The sequence below is a fragment of the Hypanus sabinus genome, chromosome 14, assembly GCF_030144855.1.
Source record: "Hypanus sabinus isolate sHypSab1 chromosome 14, sHypSab1.hap1, whole genome shotgun sequence".
In the NCBI taxonomy this organism is placed as follows: Eukaryota; Metazoa; Chordata; class Chondrichthyes; order Myliobatiformes; family Dasyatidae; genus Hypanus; species Hypanus sabinus.
The window spans coordinates 34,505,524-34,522,579 of NC_082719.1; the positions used below are offsets into that span (position 1 = coordinate 34,505,524).

Here is a 17,056-nt window from a genome sequence, read left to right on the forward strand (position 1 = left end):
AGTTGTTTGGAGTTCAAGACTTCAAACGTGGCTTAAAACCCATTGGCTAAGGAGCAGTAATGAATTCTGCCCTCCTATAAGCTCTTGAAACTCAGATAAACTGTACAAGTACCTCAATGCATGGGAGACAATGTTATTAAGAGATGTTGTCTCTTTGTATTCCTCCAAATCCACTGCACAAATAAAGCAAAGAAAAATGTCTGCACCCTTGACCAGGCCAGCATCAAGCTCTTAATTAACTTAGATGATTTTACTGGTTGTATCCAAAGCCAAACGGACTCACAGAGTGGGATTACCCGGAGAACAGACGGAAAGAATCAATAATGTTCCCAAGGTACCACACACTTATGTTAACTTGTGCTCATGAATGTTCAAATTGGAGGAGCATAAACAACCTTGAATCCGTGTTTTGGGCGCACACAGAAGGCGACTGTGAATGACAAAGGAAATACACTACCTCGCAGACTATAAACCTGCCCATCCCGTCAATCACCTCCTGTCGTCTGTGCTATTGACTGCATTGTCCGCTTTAACGTCAAGGTCACCTCAGACCAACAGAATCCGAGTGGATTCAAGTCATTTCTGATCCCAAGGGGTAGCCCAAGAAGTTCGGTTCTCTCCCTACTTTCTGTGGATGGGAATGACTGTGCAGGGCCCCATCTCTACTATATATAAGTCTCGGAAGGGTCTGATCTATTAATTTTCATTAACTGAGACATGCATTCCCTGAGGTAAAAAGTTGGTAAACACAAAAGTGCTTATGTATTTTGACAAGGGAAAAAAAGGTAAACGGACGCGCATTGCCAAAGGGATCTGACCCCGATCACCGCTCCGCCGTCACGTCACAGCGCACGCGCATTGCCAAAGGGATCTGACCCCGATCACCGCACCGCCGTGACGTGACAGCGCACGCGCATTGCCAACGGGATCTGACCCCGATCACCGCTCCGCCGTGACGTGACAGGGCACGCGCATTGCCAACGGGATCTGACCCCCGATCACCGCTCCGTCACGTCACAGCGCACGCACATTGCCAAAGGGATCTGACCCCGATCGCCGCTCCGCCGTGACGTGACAGCGCACGCGCATTACCAAAGGGATCTGACCCCGATCGCCGCTCCGCCGTGACAGCGCACGCTCAGTGAGGAGGAAGACCGAGGTTCCGCGGTCCGCCGGTTCAATCCCGAGTGTCGTCCGTCATGGCCAAGAATTTGCGCGTGGTGCTGCTGTTCGGTGGTTTTGCGGCTGCAGTCGGAGCTGCGTTTTATCCCATCTACTTCCGGCCGCTGATTTACACTAAGGAATACCGTGAGTCGCCGGTCGCTGTGTCCCCATCCGCCCCCCTGATGCCCGAGCAAGGTCCTATTAATACGGGGTGAAAGGTCGGCATCTCTGACGTCAGCGTCCGGGGAGCCGGTGGCGGCTGGGTTTGAAATTTGAGTGCCGGCCGGGGTGGCGACACTTGGCCGGTCGTCGTTCTGCCGTCAGTCCAGCCCGGCAACTTCAAATCTGAGAGCATCTGTGATGATTGGCATTGTTTATATATCTTATTCGTGGAAAAGTACAGTACAGAACCACCCCCTTAAGCCCATCTAGTCCATGCGAACCATTTAAACTGCCTACTCCCATCGACCTGCACCGGGATCATAGTCCTTCATACCCTCCTATGTGCCTATGCAAACTTCTTAAACGTTAAAATCAACCTCGCATGCACCACGTACTATTGGCAACTCATTCCACACACTCATAACCAGGTAGAAACCCACCGCATTCCACTAGGAAGACATATAGATTCCTTACAAAAATGTGGGAATGGAACTCCAACGCCCCGAGATGTCATAGTGTCACACCCCTGGCACCTCTGGACTACTAAAGATGGGTGGGTGGAGTGGAGCTGTGAAACTGGAGCGAATGATGAGGAAGGTGAACAGTCACACAGTTGATTATAGAGGACGAGAAGAGGCAGAGTCAGGTTTATTATCGTCGTATGTTGTGAAATGTGTTGTTTTGCAGCAGTGGAATAGTGCAAGACAAAGATTACAGTAAATAGTACAAAAGAGGAATAGAATAGTAGTGTCCATGGACCATTCAAAAATCTTATGGTAGAAGTGAAGAAACTGTACCTGAAATGTTGAGTGTAGGTCTTCAGGCTCCTGTACCTCCTCCCTAATGATAGTACAGTAATGAGAAGACAGCATGTCTCAGATAGTGAGGGTCTTTTCATGATGGATATCACCTTCTTGAGGCACCACCTCTTACAGGTGTCCTCGATGGTGGGGGTGGGTTGTGCCTGTGATGAGACTGGCTAAGTCTACAACTCCCCACAGCCTTTCTCCAGTAGAACAGTGCAGCACAGGACAAGCTCTTTACGTCATGATGTTGTGCCGAACAGATTAAACTAATAACTCATTAATTATTCACTCTTCCCTGCATATTGACCATATCCCTCCCTTCTCTGCATATTTATGCGCCTATCCTAAGAGTTGCTTAAATACTAAAGTCTGGAATGCACTACTTCTTCCACCACCACCTTTGACAATGCATTCCAGGGCCCCAACCATCTGTTTTTAAAAAAAACTTGCCTTCTGTATCTCCTTTCTACTTTCCTCCCTCATCAATAATACACAGCCTCTAGGCATCCTGACAAAAAGATCGTGGCTGACTATCTAGTATAATTTTATAAACTATCAAATCTTTATTCAGTCTCTGCTCATCTAGAGAAAACAACCCCAACTTGTGCAATGACTTCACTCTCCAAACCAGGCAGCATTGTGGTACACTCTGCACCTCCTCCAAAGCATTCCTGTAAGGAGAATCGAACACAATACGTATGAGCCAGCCAGAGTTTTAAGAAGCTCTAACATTGCTTCCTGTCTCTTGAATTTAATATCTCGACTAATGAAGGTAAACATGCTATGAACCTTTATTTCCCCTCTAACAACCCTTGCCACTTCCATGTACCTGGACACCAGGATCCCTCTGTTTGTCGGTGCTGTTAAGGATTCAGCCCTTAACTGTGTGCTGACCCTTTATTTTAGATCTTCCAAAGTGTAGCACCTAACACTTGTATGGATTAAACTCCGTCTGTCACTTCTCCACCAAGGTCTGTAACTGATCCTGCTATATCTTTTGGCAATTTTCTATGCAATCTACAATGTTACCAATCTGAGTTGTTTGCAACTTACCCACTCTACCACAATACCACCACAATTTATCCAGTATTAACAATAGAAGTCTAAGTACAGATCCTTGCAGAACTCTAGTCACACACCTGCATCCAAAATAAGGCCCATTCATCACTGACCTCTGTCTTTTATGAGCAAGCTCATTTTAGATACAGTCAGAAAAGTAAATATGGATCCTATGTATCTTAATTTTCTGGAATAGCTTATCATTCAGGACCTTGTCAAATGCCTTGCTAAAATACACATAAATAACGTTACTCAGACATAACCTGCCCTCAAAGTCATGCTAACTGTCCCTAAGTAGATGTACTTCAAATGTTCATAAATACTATCTTTAAGAATCCTCTCCATTGGTTTCCATACTACGGATCCCTATAACTGATAGAAGTGTAGAGGGAAAATAGTGGCTATGTGCTGTGTTCATATAAATTCCTGGGCAGGTTGAGAAATAGAGGCATGGAATACAAGAGCAAAGTAGTTCCATTGAACCCTTCATAAATACTGCCTTAGCTGCAGCTGGGGTCTTGATGGTTTTAAATGATGAGCAGGAGCAGGCTATCAGACCCTTTGAGATTATTATTACTATGATGATCTATTTCAGTGCCAATTTCCAGCTCTGATCATATCCTTTGATATCCTTAATGTCCAGAAATACATCAGTCTCTGCTTTAAGTGAACAATGCAATGCCTTCAGCCCAGTGGAGTAAAGGATTCCAGAGGTTCAGTACCTTCTGAGTGAAGAAATTCCCTGATCTTAGTTCTAAGTAGGCTACTTATTCTGAAATCTTGTTCCCTAGTCTTGGATTCTTCAGCTAGGAAAAAAGATCCTTGCATCTAGCCTGTCGTGCTTTTTATATTATACAAGTTCTTATTATTTATTGAGATACAGTGTGGAATAGGCCCTTCTGGCCCTTTGAGCCATGCCACTCAGCAAACTCGAACTAACCTTTGCTTAGTCACAGGACAATTTACAATGACCTGTTAATGTACTGACCGGTGCACCTTTGGACTGTGGGAGGAAACCAGTGCACCCGAAACAATCCAGGCATTCAGATGATGTTGGACCTGATCTCCGAACTCCAACACCGTGAGCTGTAATAGCATCATGCTTACTGCTATCCTACCATGGCACCCTTTTAATGAGATCTTTTATTTTTCAAAACTCTAGAAAATCAAGCTGTAGTCCCTCACTCATCTTGTATGGCTGATCTGCTGTATCTTGAACTTTAATCTTTATTACATTCCACCTTTGACAGGAATAATAATTTCTTGGGTAAGGAGGCCAAAACTACACAGTACTCTAGCTCCGGTCGCGACAAGGCCCTATACAATTGCCAAAAGACTTCTATTCCTCTGATGAAGGCTAGCATGCTCTTAACCTAATGTACCTGCATGTTGATCTTCAGGATTTGTAGAAGAACACATCCAGTTTTTTTTTTTTGAAAATTTCACCATTACCTAATACACTGCTTTTCTATTAAGTGTGCCAATGGATGATCTCATATTTTCCACTTTATGTTCTGTCACTTACTCACTCATTGATATCCCCTTCAAGCCTCTTTACATCATTCTCTGTACTTATAATCCCACCTAGCTTAGTTTATTCAGCAAACTGAAACTTAATTGTTCTCCTGAGCATAATTGTAGATGGAAATTTTGAAAAGCTGGTTCCTAAGTCCCAGTCCCTACAGTACCCCATGAGTCACAGCCTGCCATCATAAGAACTATCCCTTTTATTCACACTCTGCTTTTTGCCCAGTAATCCATTCTCACTCTCAGTCCTTTGTAGGGACTTACAGTCTGATGCTTGGCTGCTCCCATTCCTGATGGAGATGCAACTTGTCAAGATGTTCTCAATGGTGCTCCTGTAAAACACAGTTAAGATGAAGGTGGGGAACCTGGCTTGCCTCAATCTTATTAGGAAGTGGAGGTGCTACTGAACCTTGTCCAGGGAGGTGATATTAAGGGACCAGGTGAGGTCATCAGTGCTGTGATCTCTCAAGAACTTGGTGCACTTAACTCTCTATGGAGAAGTGGTATATTTTCTGGCATGGGAGGAGGTGGTTCATCTGCACCATCCTCAAGTTCGCAATGATTTCTTGGTCTTCTCCATATTCAGGCTTAGGTTGTTCTTCTCACACCAATCCACCAGCCGTTCCACTTCCTCTCTCTATTCTATGTTGATAAGGCCAGCCACTGTTGTGTCATCTGCAAACCTGATGACATTGTTTGAGCCGAACCCTGCGATACAGTCGTGCGTCAGCAGTGTGAAAAGGAACAAGCTAAGCACACAGCCTTGTGGAGCGTCAGTGCTCAGCGTAATGGGACTAGAGACTGCTGCCCACATAGACTGACAGGTCCTTCTGTTAAGAAGTCCAGTATCCAGTTGCAGACGGAGATGGTGAGACCCAGTGAGGACAGTTTCCCCACCCATTTTAGTGTATGATGATGAATTGAAGTCTATAAGCAGCATTCTGGCAAATAAGACCCCATTTTCCAGGTGGGATAGGACAGAGGTCAGAGGCTATTATGTCGTCAGTGGATCAATTTGAGCGTTAAGCGAACTGGGAAGGGTCCAGTGTAGCTGGGAGTGTGGTTTTAATGTACTCTATGACCAGCCGTTCAAAGTATTTCAAAATGATTGAAGTTAATACAACCAGATGATAGTCATTAGGCAGGTTACTGTTGCCTTGTGCATTGGAATGATGGTTGCCACCTTGGAAACTGAGGGGTCAATGGACTTGCAGCGAGATGTTGAATATATCCGTCAGCGCCTCCATTAGCTGAGCTGCATAATTTTTCAGAACCTGACCTGGCATATTATTGGGCCTTGTGTGGGTTGACTCTGGCCAGAGACTTCAGCTCAGCTTTAGCCAGACAGTCTGCTTCCCTGGGGGAGGGATTGCTTCCTCACCAGCGCTTTGTTCTGCACATCAAATCAGGCACAGAAGGCATTCAACCTCTCAGGGAGTGAGGCATCCAGGTCACTGGTGCGCAGGGTAGACTTGTAGTCTTTAGTCCTCTGAATTCCTTAATGATCCTGGAGTTCTGTGATGTTCTAACCTCCACCATCCTCTGGGGCAGAAAATTCCAGATATTCGTAGCTCTGAAAGAAAATGTTTCTACGCATATTTTAATGTCTAGCCCTTTCTAGCCATGCCCCCTCAGAACATGGAATTGGGGGGCGTACTTCCCCCAATTCTATGTTCCCTAATCTCACTGACCTATTCCTTTGTTGTTTATCAAACTTCTGAAAATTCCAATACGCCACATCCATTGGTTCCCTTTTGTTCTGCTAGTTACATCCTCAGAGTTTCAGCAGAAAATGAATTGAGATTTTCCTTTCACGTTGCGACAATCTTTGTACTCTTCTAGGTGTTCAGTTATTACTTCATAATAAATTCTTGCATTTTCTGTATTGTTATCAGGATATTAAGGACATTAAGAAGATTAAGGCTTATCTTCTTTTTCCTTAATAAAGAAGTCAGATTTGCAACCCTCGATTCCACAAGAATAATTCCAGAATATAGAGAACTTTAGAAAATAATAGGCAATAGATAGGAAGATCTGAAAGTTATAGTGAGGGTTCAGAGGAGGTTTATCAAAATGATGCCAAGGATGAAAAGGCAGTGTTGTTTTCCTTGAGTTTATACTGTGATTTAATAGTGGTATTTAGAATTGCAATGGTTGAGGCTGTGGTAAATGGAGGGAAATTTCTCTTTGTAGATCAAGAAATAAGAGATGAAGAATGAAGCTGATTAGCAAAAGGTATAGAAATGACAGGAGGATCAACTTATGCAGTTTGGTGGTTAGGCTCAGGAATGCATTGTCGAGCAACAGTACAAACAGAATTCAAGTGCAGCGTTCAAATAAGTGCACTTCAGACATGTGTCCTCTACTATCAAAGAAGACAAACAGACTATTTCCACCAGGAACACCTGCATATGTCTCTTTCTTTACCAGAAGGACTGCAGCAATTCAAGATGGCCTATAGCCAACTTCTCTTGGGCAATTTGGACTAGACAATAAACTCTAGCTTTGCTTGTGTTGCCTGGTTCCTGTAACCAAGTAAGAAAAAATACTTCGAGGTCTCTGAAAGGAATGTGAGATGAGCTTGTAAGAAGGTTATTTTCCTGTTAACTCAGTATTTTCAACCCCAGCCCTTAATCATGCTTTTAAGTCCAGAGTTTGACTGTTTCATCTCATTGTTGATCTTATTTCCATTGTGTGCTATTTCCTCCATTTACCTCTTTTCGAAACCTTATAATGAATCATTGGACCTCTCTTGTATTTTCTGCTCTCAAACAAAACCAGAAATTTTTATTCCAAGTTAAAATTGGGACTGTGCTGTTTAAGCGATTTTGTGGAGTTACTGTTTATCTTACTTAATCAAATTGTTTTACTTAACTATTCTGAATATTTCAACAGCACAGTATTGACTGGGTTGTTAATTGCACAACTCCTTTTAAACAGAGCAGGAACAAAAGGTGAATCGAACTGGAATAAATCAGGAGGAAATTCAGCCTGGAGGTGAGCTTTTAGGCGCTTCGCCATGGACTGCAGAAACTATTTTTAACATCATATTTTAAATTATCATTTATTGTGTCAAGTAAAATTGCAAAAATCTGAAAATAACTACGTTTGTTTTACGTTATATCCCTAAATTAATAGTATCTGTTCTTAATTTTTTGTTTGTTTTGTTGGAACATTATATTTCTTACATTTACTCTGCTTTGGATACAATCCCCTGTAAAAGTTATAAACAGAAGTAAAAGTGCAAAAACTAAGTATTCAGTAAATCACATGTATTTGGTTAATTCTTGATCACATTTGGCTACAGTTTTGTTGTGGGGCAGCAATATCCTTCCCTCCATCATACACCAGGGTGCTCTCTTCAGTGACCTGATGAGGTAACCGTAGCCTTTGGCCAGAGGCAGATATTATCAGGTGGTGCCCAACCTGTATAGAGTGTTTCAACTCTTAACCACTGCACTCTCCAGTTGGTGGGTCAGCAATGATGGCCAAGTCACTGCCCATCTGCTCCTGACTTCCATCTCAACTCCTCTTACCTGCTCCATATCCAGCAAGAGGCTCTTTCTGCTCCTGCTCCCCACCCCCCATCCATACTGCAAGTCGCTTGGTTCTTGCTCTTTTCATCAAAGCCTAGTGTAGACAGCAACCTCCATGCTGACCCTGCTAGGAACCCTGTACAGCCAATCTGAATAGCCACACCTGTCATCTTTTGTCCCTGCACTCCTACACTATGGACTGGTACGTTAGGCCTTTCCTCTCATGAGTGTCCTCTCATCCTTTCTCCCATGGTACTCCATGAATTCTCCCAGAATGATTTTCTTGTCTTTGTTGGACCATAGTACGATGTGTAGTCGAAGTGTGATTTGCACTGCCTCCGGGAACTGCAGCCTCCTGCCCACATCTCCCATGATTTAGTAGTTTGCAGCAGATTGGATTCAGGCCTCTGACATGACTGGTGTGGCCTTCTCCTCAAGGAAACTGACTGCCCTGTTCGCCCCTCTGCCAGCTGGTCTCTTTTTACACCTCTCCTGCTCCAATGTGTCAGCAAGAGACAGCAGGACCTTGTCGTGGTGCCACCTATACTATTCTTGTATTAAAGCTGTTTTGCATCCTGATAGTATGTGTGCCAGTGAACCCCGCTGATCACAAAGCTTGCAGTTAGGGTCCTCTCTCAGACCCCATGTATGCAGCTGTCATGGTGTAGGGAGAGTGTCATACACAGACCTGAGAAGGAAAGAAATGCAGAAGAGCTCCAGCCTCCAAAACTCTGCTCGAATGATCTTGCACTTAGGAAGATCCCATTTTGTCCAGGCACCCTGTGACCCATCTCCACTGCCTTTGATAACTGTTCTTGTGCTTCTATACCTCTGTCTGGACCATGTCACATCTATCCCTTGCATTTGCACTCCCTCATCCTTGTAAGTGTGCAGAGCAGAGGCCTTGCCATCCCAGGCATGGGTTGCTGATGATGTCTCCCAATTGCAAGGAGCTTACTGCCTTGTCTATGGCCAAGTTTTCAGCCCACTTTCATCTTGATCTTGTTGTGAATCCTACTTGATCTATTAGTTTGTACACTAATCTACTTTCATTTCTGGATTGTAGTTGTCTGTGTTTACAAATAGTTTGTTAATCACAGAGGAATAGCAAATTGTATTATTTTTTTAGTAAGATACAACATTTGTTACTTTGATACTCCCACCAATTGGGCAGTCTGACACAACAGACACTATCAAAAGGAGAAGCTCCATCATAAAATGCAATGTATAATTGATTTTATTTGTACTTTATAGGATACATATTTGTAATTGCATATATAGTATGCGTAGTAAAGTTTTAACAATTACTTTTAATTCAGAAATACTTCATTTAACATTGCACCTTCAGGATCATATTTTCCTTTGGCTCATTATATATATTTTGCAATTGATATATGATTGATATTGTATGTTTAATGATGGCATTGTGTTTTGTGGGGCTGGTAGAACAATCAGTTACTGTATAACCTAGTTTTGTCATTGAAATTGAATATCATATGACAGCAGGTGTTTAACTTAATTTTTTCACTGTTCAGCTTCATATTTTAAATGTGGCAATCTCTGAATTATAATCTTCTTGTCACAAATCCAATGTTGTCTAAATTTTAACCTCTCTTTAAGGAATGAAAGTCTGGACTGACCCCTTCAATCGAAAGTGATCAAGATATTGTTAAGAAACAATGAAGAAATGCTTCAATGGCCCTTTAGTACCTTGACATTGTTATGAGGAAAATACTATAATGATTACTTTTATGTTAATCTATTCATTAGGTAATGGCAGGATTTATATTGAAGTGGATTTTTACATTTAAACTTTCTCCATATATAGAGAGAAAGAGAGAGAGAGAGATATATATAGAGAGATATACTAGATATATCTCTAATAGATGGAGGTATCTCACAACAGGACTTTGATAACGATCATGGTGTGGGGGGGGGGGGGGGAGAGAGTGGATGAGAAAATCTTTAATTTCCAAGCTGTAATTGAACCTTCAGTCAATGTCAGTAAAATTAATTATGCAGATTTTATGGCAGGTATCAGGAAATTTATTGTGCACATTTTGTCTACTATGTTCCCTATATCACATTGCAGATTGCACAGTCATTTGTTGGCTAGAGTTTGTTGTCTACAGTTTGTAATTCAAGTTTCAAAGTACATTTATTATCAAAGAATGTATAAATTATACAGTTTTGAGATTTGTTTACTCACATGTAGTCACAATGCAAGAAACCCAAAAGATCCAATTAAAGAAAAAAAATAAAAGACCAACATCCAAGTTCACAGATTTGTTAAGTTGTATGATGTTTACAAACTAATTATAGTTCACTGGAACTATAGGATTGCTTAAAAATAGATATAAACACAAGTAATGAGCCGTCATTAACCCCAATAAAGGCACAAATTTCATGTAATGAAACTTTGAAATTATTCAATGTATTTTAGGGATAGTCACAAGATATATAAATTTTTGTTTGGTTATATAAATGACTCGTGCTAATATCTTAGAAGCAACAACTCAAGAGTTGATACAGAGATTTGTTTAAATACTTGCTTACCTTGGTCTGAAATAAATTATGTGACTATTATAATAGGATTTGAATGTTATAGAGCAATAATTGTGCAGTAAATTTACAAAGTGTGTACCTATTTCACTGGAGGAAAACTCTCAAATTGTTTATAAGATAATAAATCTTAAACTAGAAAGGATAACCAGTGTCATACACTAAGATGGCATACTACTAATTAGTGTATTTTACTTTGGCCTAATCACTGTAAACTGTGGAAAAAATATTAAATAAAGAATAGTTTTGCTCATCTGACTACAATTCTATGCAATGTAATTAATACCTTATTGCTTAATTACATTTTCTGTGACATTTGTAATTAGTTTATTATCACATGTACTGTGATACAGTGAAAAACACGTTGCATGTCATTCAGACAGATCATTCAATTCTAGAAGTACAGAAAGGAAAATCATGTTACCATCACAGAGGAAATGCAGTGCAGGTAGACAAATAATGTACAAAGGCTTTTATGAGGTAGATTGAGAGACCAGGAGTTCATCTTTAGCATGTAAGATGTCTATTCAAGGGTCTGATTATAGCAGGAGCCTGGTGGACTATGTTCTCAAGCCTTTGTATACTTGGCCAAATCAGAGGGAGAAGAAGAAAGAGTGACCAAGGTTGGAGGGCGCTTTGATTACGTAGGCATTTATAGACAGTTATGTTCTTAGAAACAGCATGATGTGAATTTAAAAAAAATTATTCTTGCCTTTGGAACACTGGAATTATACATTTTAGAGATTGCCAGCTCAGATGTATTTGGTGGACTAAAAATTTAATTCATTCTTTGTGCCATAAAGTTCAAAGTAAATTTACAATCAAAGTATATGAATCTCAAGGTTGTATAATGTAATATATACTTTGATAATAAATGTACTTTGAACCTTGAGCATGTATGTCGCTATATACTACCTTGAGATTCATTTTCTATTAGACATATTCAATGAATCCATTATAGGATAATAACCATAATAGAATCAATAAAGGGCCACACCACGGACGCTTAGGATGCAAAAGAAATACAAAAATAAATAATAATTAAAAAAAACAATAAGTATCGAGAACATGAGATGAAGAGTCCTTGAAAATGAGTCCAATAGGTAGTGGGAACAGCTCAGTGATGGGTGAGTGAAGTTATCATCTCTGGTTTAAGAGCCTGATGATTAAGGGGTAATAACTATTTCCGAACCTGGTGGTGAGACTCCTGGGGTTCCTGTACCACCTTCCTGATGGCAACAGTGAGAAAAGGGCATGACCTGGGAAGTGAAGGTCCCTGATGATGGATGCTGCTTTCCTGTGACAACACACTACATAGAGTGAGAGGGTCAAATCCACTACATTTTGTAGGAATTTCTGAACAACAGCATTGGTGTTTCCATGCCAGGCTGTGATGCAGCCAGTCAATATACTCTCTACTACACATCTATAGAACTTTGTCAAAGTTTTAGACATCACATCTTCACAAACTCCAAGAATTTTGATGCCCTGCTGAGCTTCCTTTGTAATTGCACTTACATACTGGGCCCAGGAGAGGTCGTCTAAAATGATAACACAGAGGAATTTAAAGTTGCTGACCCTCATCGCTTCTGATGAGGACTAGCTCATGGACCCCTGGTGTCCTCCTCTTGAATTCAGTAATTAGCTCCTTAGTCTTGCTGACATTGAGTGCGAGGTTGGTGTCGTGGCATCACTCAGCCAGATTTTCAGTCTCCCTCCTAATATGCTGATTCTTCACCACCTTGCACATGATCTTTGACAGTGAATTCTTTAGCTGACTTAAATATGCCATTGGAGCTATGTTTCGCCACACAGTCGTAAGTATAAAGTGAGTGGAGCAGGGGGCCAAGCACACAGATTTGTGGTGCACCTGTGCTGATGGAGATTGCAGAGGAGATGTTACTGCCAATCCAAACTGACTGGGGTCTGCAAGTGAGGAAATCAAGAATCCAATTGCTCTAGGTCATCTTCTTATGGTGTCCATGGGCAGTTTATACATGGCCCAGCCAGAGCTGAACACATTTTTGGGCCTTGTGGTTGAATTCGGCAAGATCTGCAACAGTACAGGGGCATTGCAGGAGATGTTGCATAGTTTGTGGCTCAGTTCCACATTCACAATTTGTCAGGCTGGTTGCATATCCCCATTTGTTTAGTGACACCTTTGAACAACCTACACCAGTCCTAAGTCTGTTAAGGCACTTCCAGGTAGCCCAGTTGCAATTAGCTCCTGGGGGAAGGCTTTCATCTGGTGGGATTTCCATCGTTGGGGGTTGTTTGAGACTGGCGAGCTGGTCTTTCCACAAGGTGATGCGGGTCTCGGGGTTGATTGTAATGGAACAACACTGTTCATGAAGCTCTTCCTTGGCTTTAGGCAGCTGGGTGTGGGTGTATGACCATGTAGAGGGTGCTTCTCATTTGATGTTTGATGGAGTCGTTCCTTCTCGCTGGCTACCATTTTTATATCGGGGGAGCAATATGCACCAGGATATATAGGCTGTTGGTGTTTGTTGGTTTTAAACAACCTGCGATAAGTCAGCAGCTTGCATTCAGAACAGCATCCATCTTCTTAGCATGAGCAGATCTTTCCCATGCAGGGCAGGCGTATTCAACAGTGGAATAGCAAGGAGCAAGTGCACTGGCTCACAATGTTTTCAAGCTTGCTTCCCGTTTTCTGTTAGTGAGCTTATTCAGGACGTTGTTTCATGTGCTCACTTTTGCCTTTGTCTTATTGATGTGGTTCTTGAAAGAGGCATCTGTCAAGGGTGGCTCCTAAGTAGATAGAGTGCTCGCAATGCGTCAGTGTGGCTCCACACCAGGTCACTTTAAGCTGTCGTTTGGCTTCACGGTTCCTGAGGTGGAATGCACAAACTTGCGTCTTTGATGGGTTTATGTGGAGGTGGTTTTCTTCCTAGTAGGATGTGAGTCCCTCCAAGGCCTCAGAAAGTGTTTTCTCCACGGTGTTAAAATCAGTGTGTTGGGCAGTGATGCATAAGTCATCAGCATATATAAAACGGCATGTGACATCATCTATAGGTTGGTCATCCGTCTAGATGTTGTACAGCAGCAGTACAAGCACACTTCACTGAGGAAGGCCATTCTTCTGAAAATGCCACCTGTTGTGCTTCCCACCTAGTTCAACATAGAACCGGCGATTCTGAAGCAGGCTTTCTAACAGCTCTGTTAAGTGAATATCTTTTGTCATCTCTAGGATCTTGGAGAGGAGATGTCTATGGTTCACTGTATCGTAAGCTGCTGACAAGTCTACAAAAACAGCAGCTGTTACCACCACATGCAGCTAGTCAAGTATTCAACATTTTTGTACCACTGATTTGATCTTGCCTGAAGACAGAGGTCGTCAATGTCAGAAACACGGGTTTTTTTCAAGACCGTCATTGACTGTTATATCTGCTAATCTTGAAGGATTCTCTGCAGCTAAACAAAACATCCTCACTACATTATGCAACGAGTTGCAATGTGATGTCCTCTGCCTGCAGGAGACACACAGAGGAAGCAAAAACAACCGCCCAAAAATACCAGGAATGTTCCTGGTTATTGAAAGACCTTATCGACAATATGGCGGTGCTGTATTTGTTAGAGCTGGTTCAGTCGTAGAAGCCACTTCTAAAACAGAGGAGGACAACATTGAAATTCTAACTGTAGAGCTGAGCAAAGTAGTAGTGACCTCAGTGTACAAGGCACCGGGCACAGTTTTCAACTTCTCTAGCACTGTATCCAAACTGCACAGTAAACCACAGATCATCACTGGAAACTTTCATAGCCAAGGCCTTGAAGCATATTGATTGGTTTCGAAGAGATGATAGTATTGAATGCTGAGCTGTAGTCCATAAGGAGTATCCTGATGTGCACACATTTGCTGTCCAGATGTTCCAGGGTTGAATTAACAGTTAATGAGATGTCATTTGCTGAGGAACTATAGCGCTAGCAGGCAAGTTGGAGTGGATCCATATCAAAGAACATCGTTTAAATTTGGGCACTGATTTCAAATACATTCATCACTTTATATCTTCTGAGACTAGTATCCATTTAGTGTCTTTATTTTAGCTGAGTGTTACAGAAGTTATCACTGTTACATTGCAAAGCTCATGAATTAATATTTGGGCCTCTGACTACTGACCTTACAAATCCAGGCATTCTGATGAGAGAATTCTTTGCTGGCCTGAAGGTTTTAATGCTGTTCTATTATTTAATTACCCAGTCATTTCCATTTATCATGTTGAACATATCCCTTGATATCACAAAAACATGGTGACTTCCATTGTGAAATTTTGAATTTACTTGGTTTCCATCTGTCAAAGTGAGATGCATCCATTTTACTATATTGGATGTAAAAAAGGACTTTGAATTTTACTTGTGAACTTTACTTTTATTCTGATGTTAGATGTTTGATTAGAAGAAATAGTATCTATATTTCTATTCAATCTGTTTTAAATACCAATTATATGAACTTGCAACATTGCCAAGGATGATTGGTATAAAACAAAAGAGAAAAAAATACCATAATTACACTGGTGGGGTTGGGGGTGGGGGGGGGGGGGTTGAGTGGCTGTAAATTCATCAAAAACTAAGTGGTATTTAGCACATAATGGAACCAGCAATTAAATCTCTTCTGAATGAGACCATCCTTGACGTAATTGTCCTTGATCCCATTATCCAGCACACTATCCAGTCCACACTATCCTTGTTGTTATCCCTTTCCATAGTTGACATCTGTGAAGAAGTTGGGAACAGATAATATCCATGTTAATGTTCTAAAACTTAGCAGAGAGAAACTTGAGCAGAAATTCACAACCACATTTCCCACATTTAGGAGGAGGAAAACCTGCCAGGACCTTCAGAGACTACAAGCTTTTCATTTTCAAGAAATAAATCTAATTTTGGTTACTGAAGGTTATCCCTCCTCTTTTCCACAGGAAATGTCATTGCAGGGGTCCTCCTGAACTGATGTATTCCAGTGACTGAAGAGGTCTTCCATGAATTACTATGAACATCAGCGCCACGTTAGTACAGTGGTTAGTGTGATGTTATTACAGCTCGGAGTTTGGGATTCATTTCTGGCGCTGTTTGTACATTCTCCTTGTGAACTGCTTGGGTTTCCTCATGGTGCTCTGGTTTGTTCCCATAGTACAATGTTGTACCAGTTAATCGATCCATTGGTCATTGTCCTGTGATTCGGCAAGTGTTAAGTAAGTGGGTTGCTGGGTGGTGCTGGAAGACTGTATCTCTGAAAAAAATACACAAACTCCCAATAACCTTGGATACTGTCAATGGAGCAGGACATTTAGTGATAAACATTATTCTGCCTTACTCTACTGGGGCAATTTCTGATAAGGATAGACTCAATAGCAACCAAGTTCCACTTTGATTTTATCGGGTTAACAAAATTGCTGTGTCTCTATCAGACATTATACAAACACATATGTAGCCCAATTGTACATGCCAAGACATGCTATTACCTATTAAATAAACACTGCTTACCTTCAACAGCAAATTGGAGGTGAATTGAAATCAGGCACAGAAGAATAGCAATGTGGCTTTTCTTATGACCCAGAAAGATCTAACTGAAGATTTTTATGCTCCAACAAAAAAATGAAATGCCACAGTTAACTTCTCCATGTCATAGTACATAGAGCTGCTGACAAAGAAATTGAATAAATGGTAAATAAGTAATTCTTCCAATTAAATTGCCTTCTGTAAGTTCTCATCAGTAAGTTGCTGGGTGGTATTACCTGTGGTGGGTGAACTAATTAACTTGTTCCAACATGCATTAGGGTTAAGATTTACTTCATTTCTATCTAACTACTAGCTATACCCAACTATATCTTTTTCCTTGTCTGCTCCAAATTTCTTTACTTGAGCATTGAACATAGTATAAAACATAGAAAACCTACAGCACAATACTGGCCCTTCGGCCCACAAAGCTATGCCAAACATGTACTTACTTTAGAAATTACCTAGGGTTACCCATAACCCATAGACCTCTCTTTTTCTAAGCTCCATGTACCTATCCAAGAGTCTCTTAAAAGACACTATTGTACTCACCTTCACCACTGTCGCCGGCAGCCCTTTCCAAGCACTCACCATTTTGCGTAAAATACCACTGACATCTCCTCTGTACCTACTTCCAAGCACCTTAAAACTATGTCCTCTTGTGGCAGCCATTTCAGCCCTGAGAAAAAGCCTCTGGCTATCCACACGATCAATGCCTCTCATCATCTTAGA

General features: G+C 41.4%; 1 protein-coding gene across 1 annotated transcript; it reads left to right on the plus strand.

The window, feature by feature from the left end:
* The first annotated feature begins 1,044 nt into the window (after window positions 1-1,044).
* Window positions 1,045-11,074, plus strand: smim20 (small integral membrane protein 20). Its single transcript, XM_059989000.1, has 3 exons — window positions 1,045-1,308; window positions 7,659-7,715; window positions 9,875-11,074. Exons 1-3 carry the CDS (start codon window positions 1,200-1,202, stop codon window positions 9,910-9,912), a joined length of 204 nt encoding a protein of 67 aa, XP_059844983.1. The 5' UTR covers window positions 1,045-1,199; the 3' UTR covers window positions 9,913-11,074.
* The last annotated feature ends 5,982 nt before the right edge of the window (window positions 11,075-17,056 follow it).

Coding starts and splice junctions, on each gene's coding strand:
- smim20 (XM_059989000.1), top strand. CDS start 1,200: ATGGCCAAGAATTTGCGCGTGGTGCTGCTGTTCGGTGGTTTTGCGGCT. Junction 1,309..7,658: donor GATTTACACTAAGGAATACC/GTGAGTCGCCGG, acceptor CCTTTTAAACAG/AGCAGGAACAAAAGGTGAAT. Junction 7,716..9,874: donor GGAGGAAATTCAGCCTGGAG/GTGAGCTTTTAG, acceptor CCTCTCTTTAAG/GAATGAAAGTCTGGACTGAC.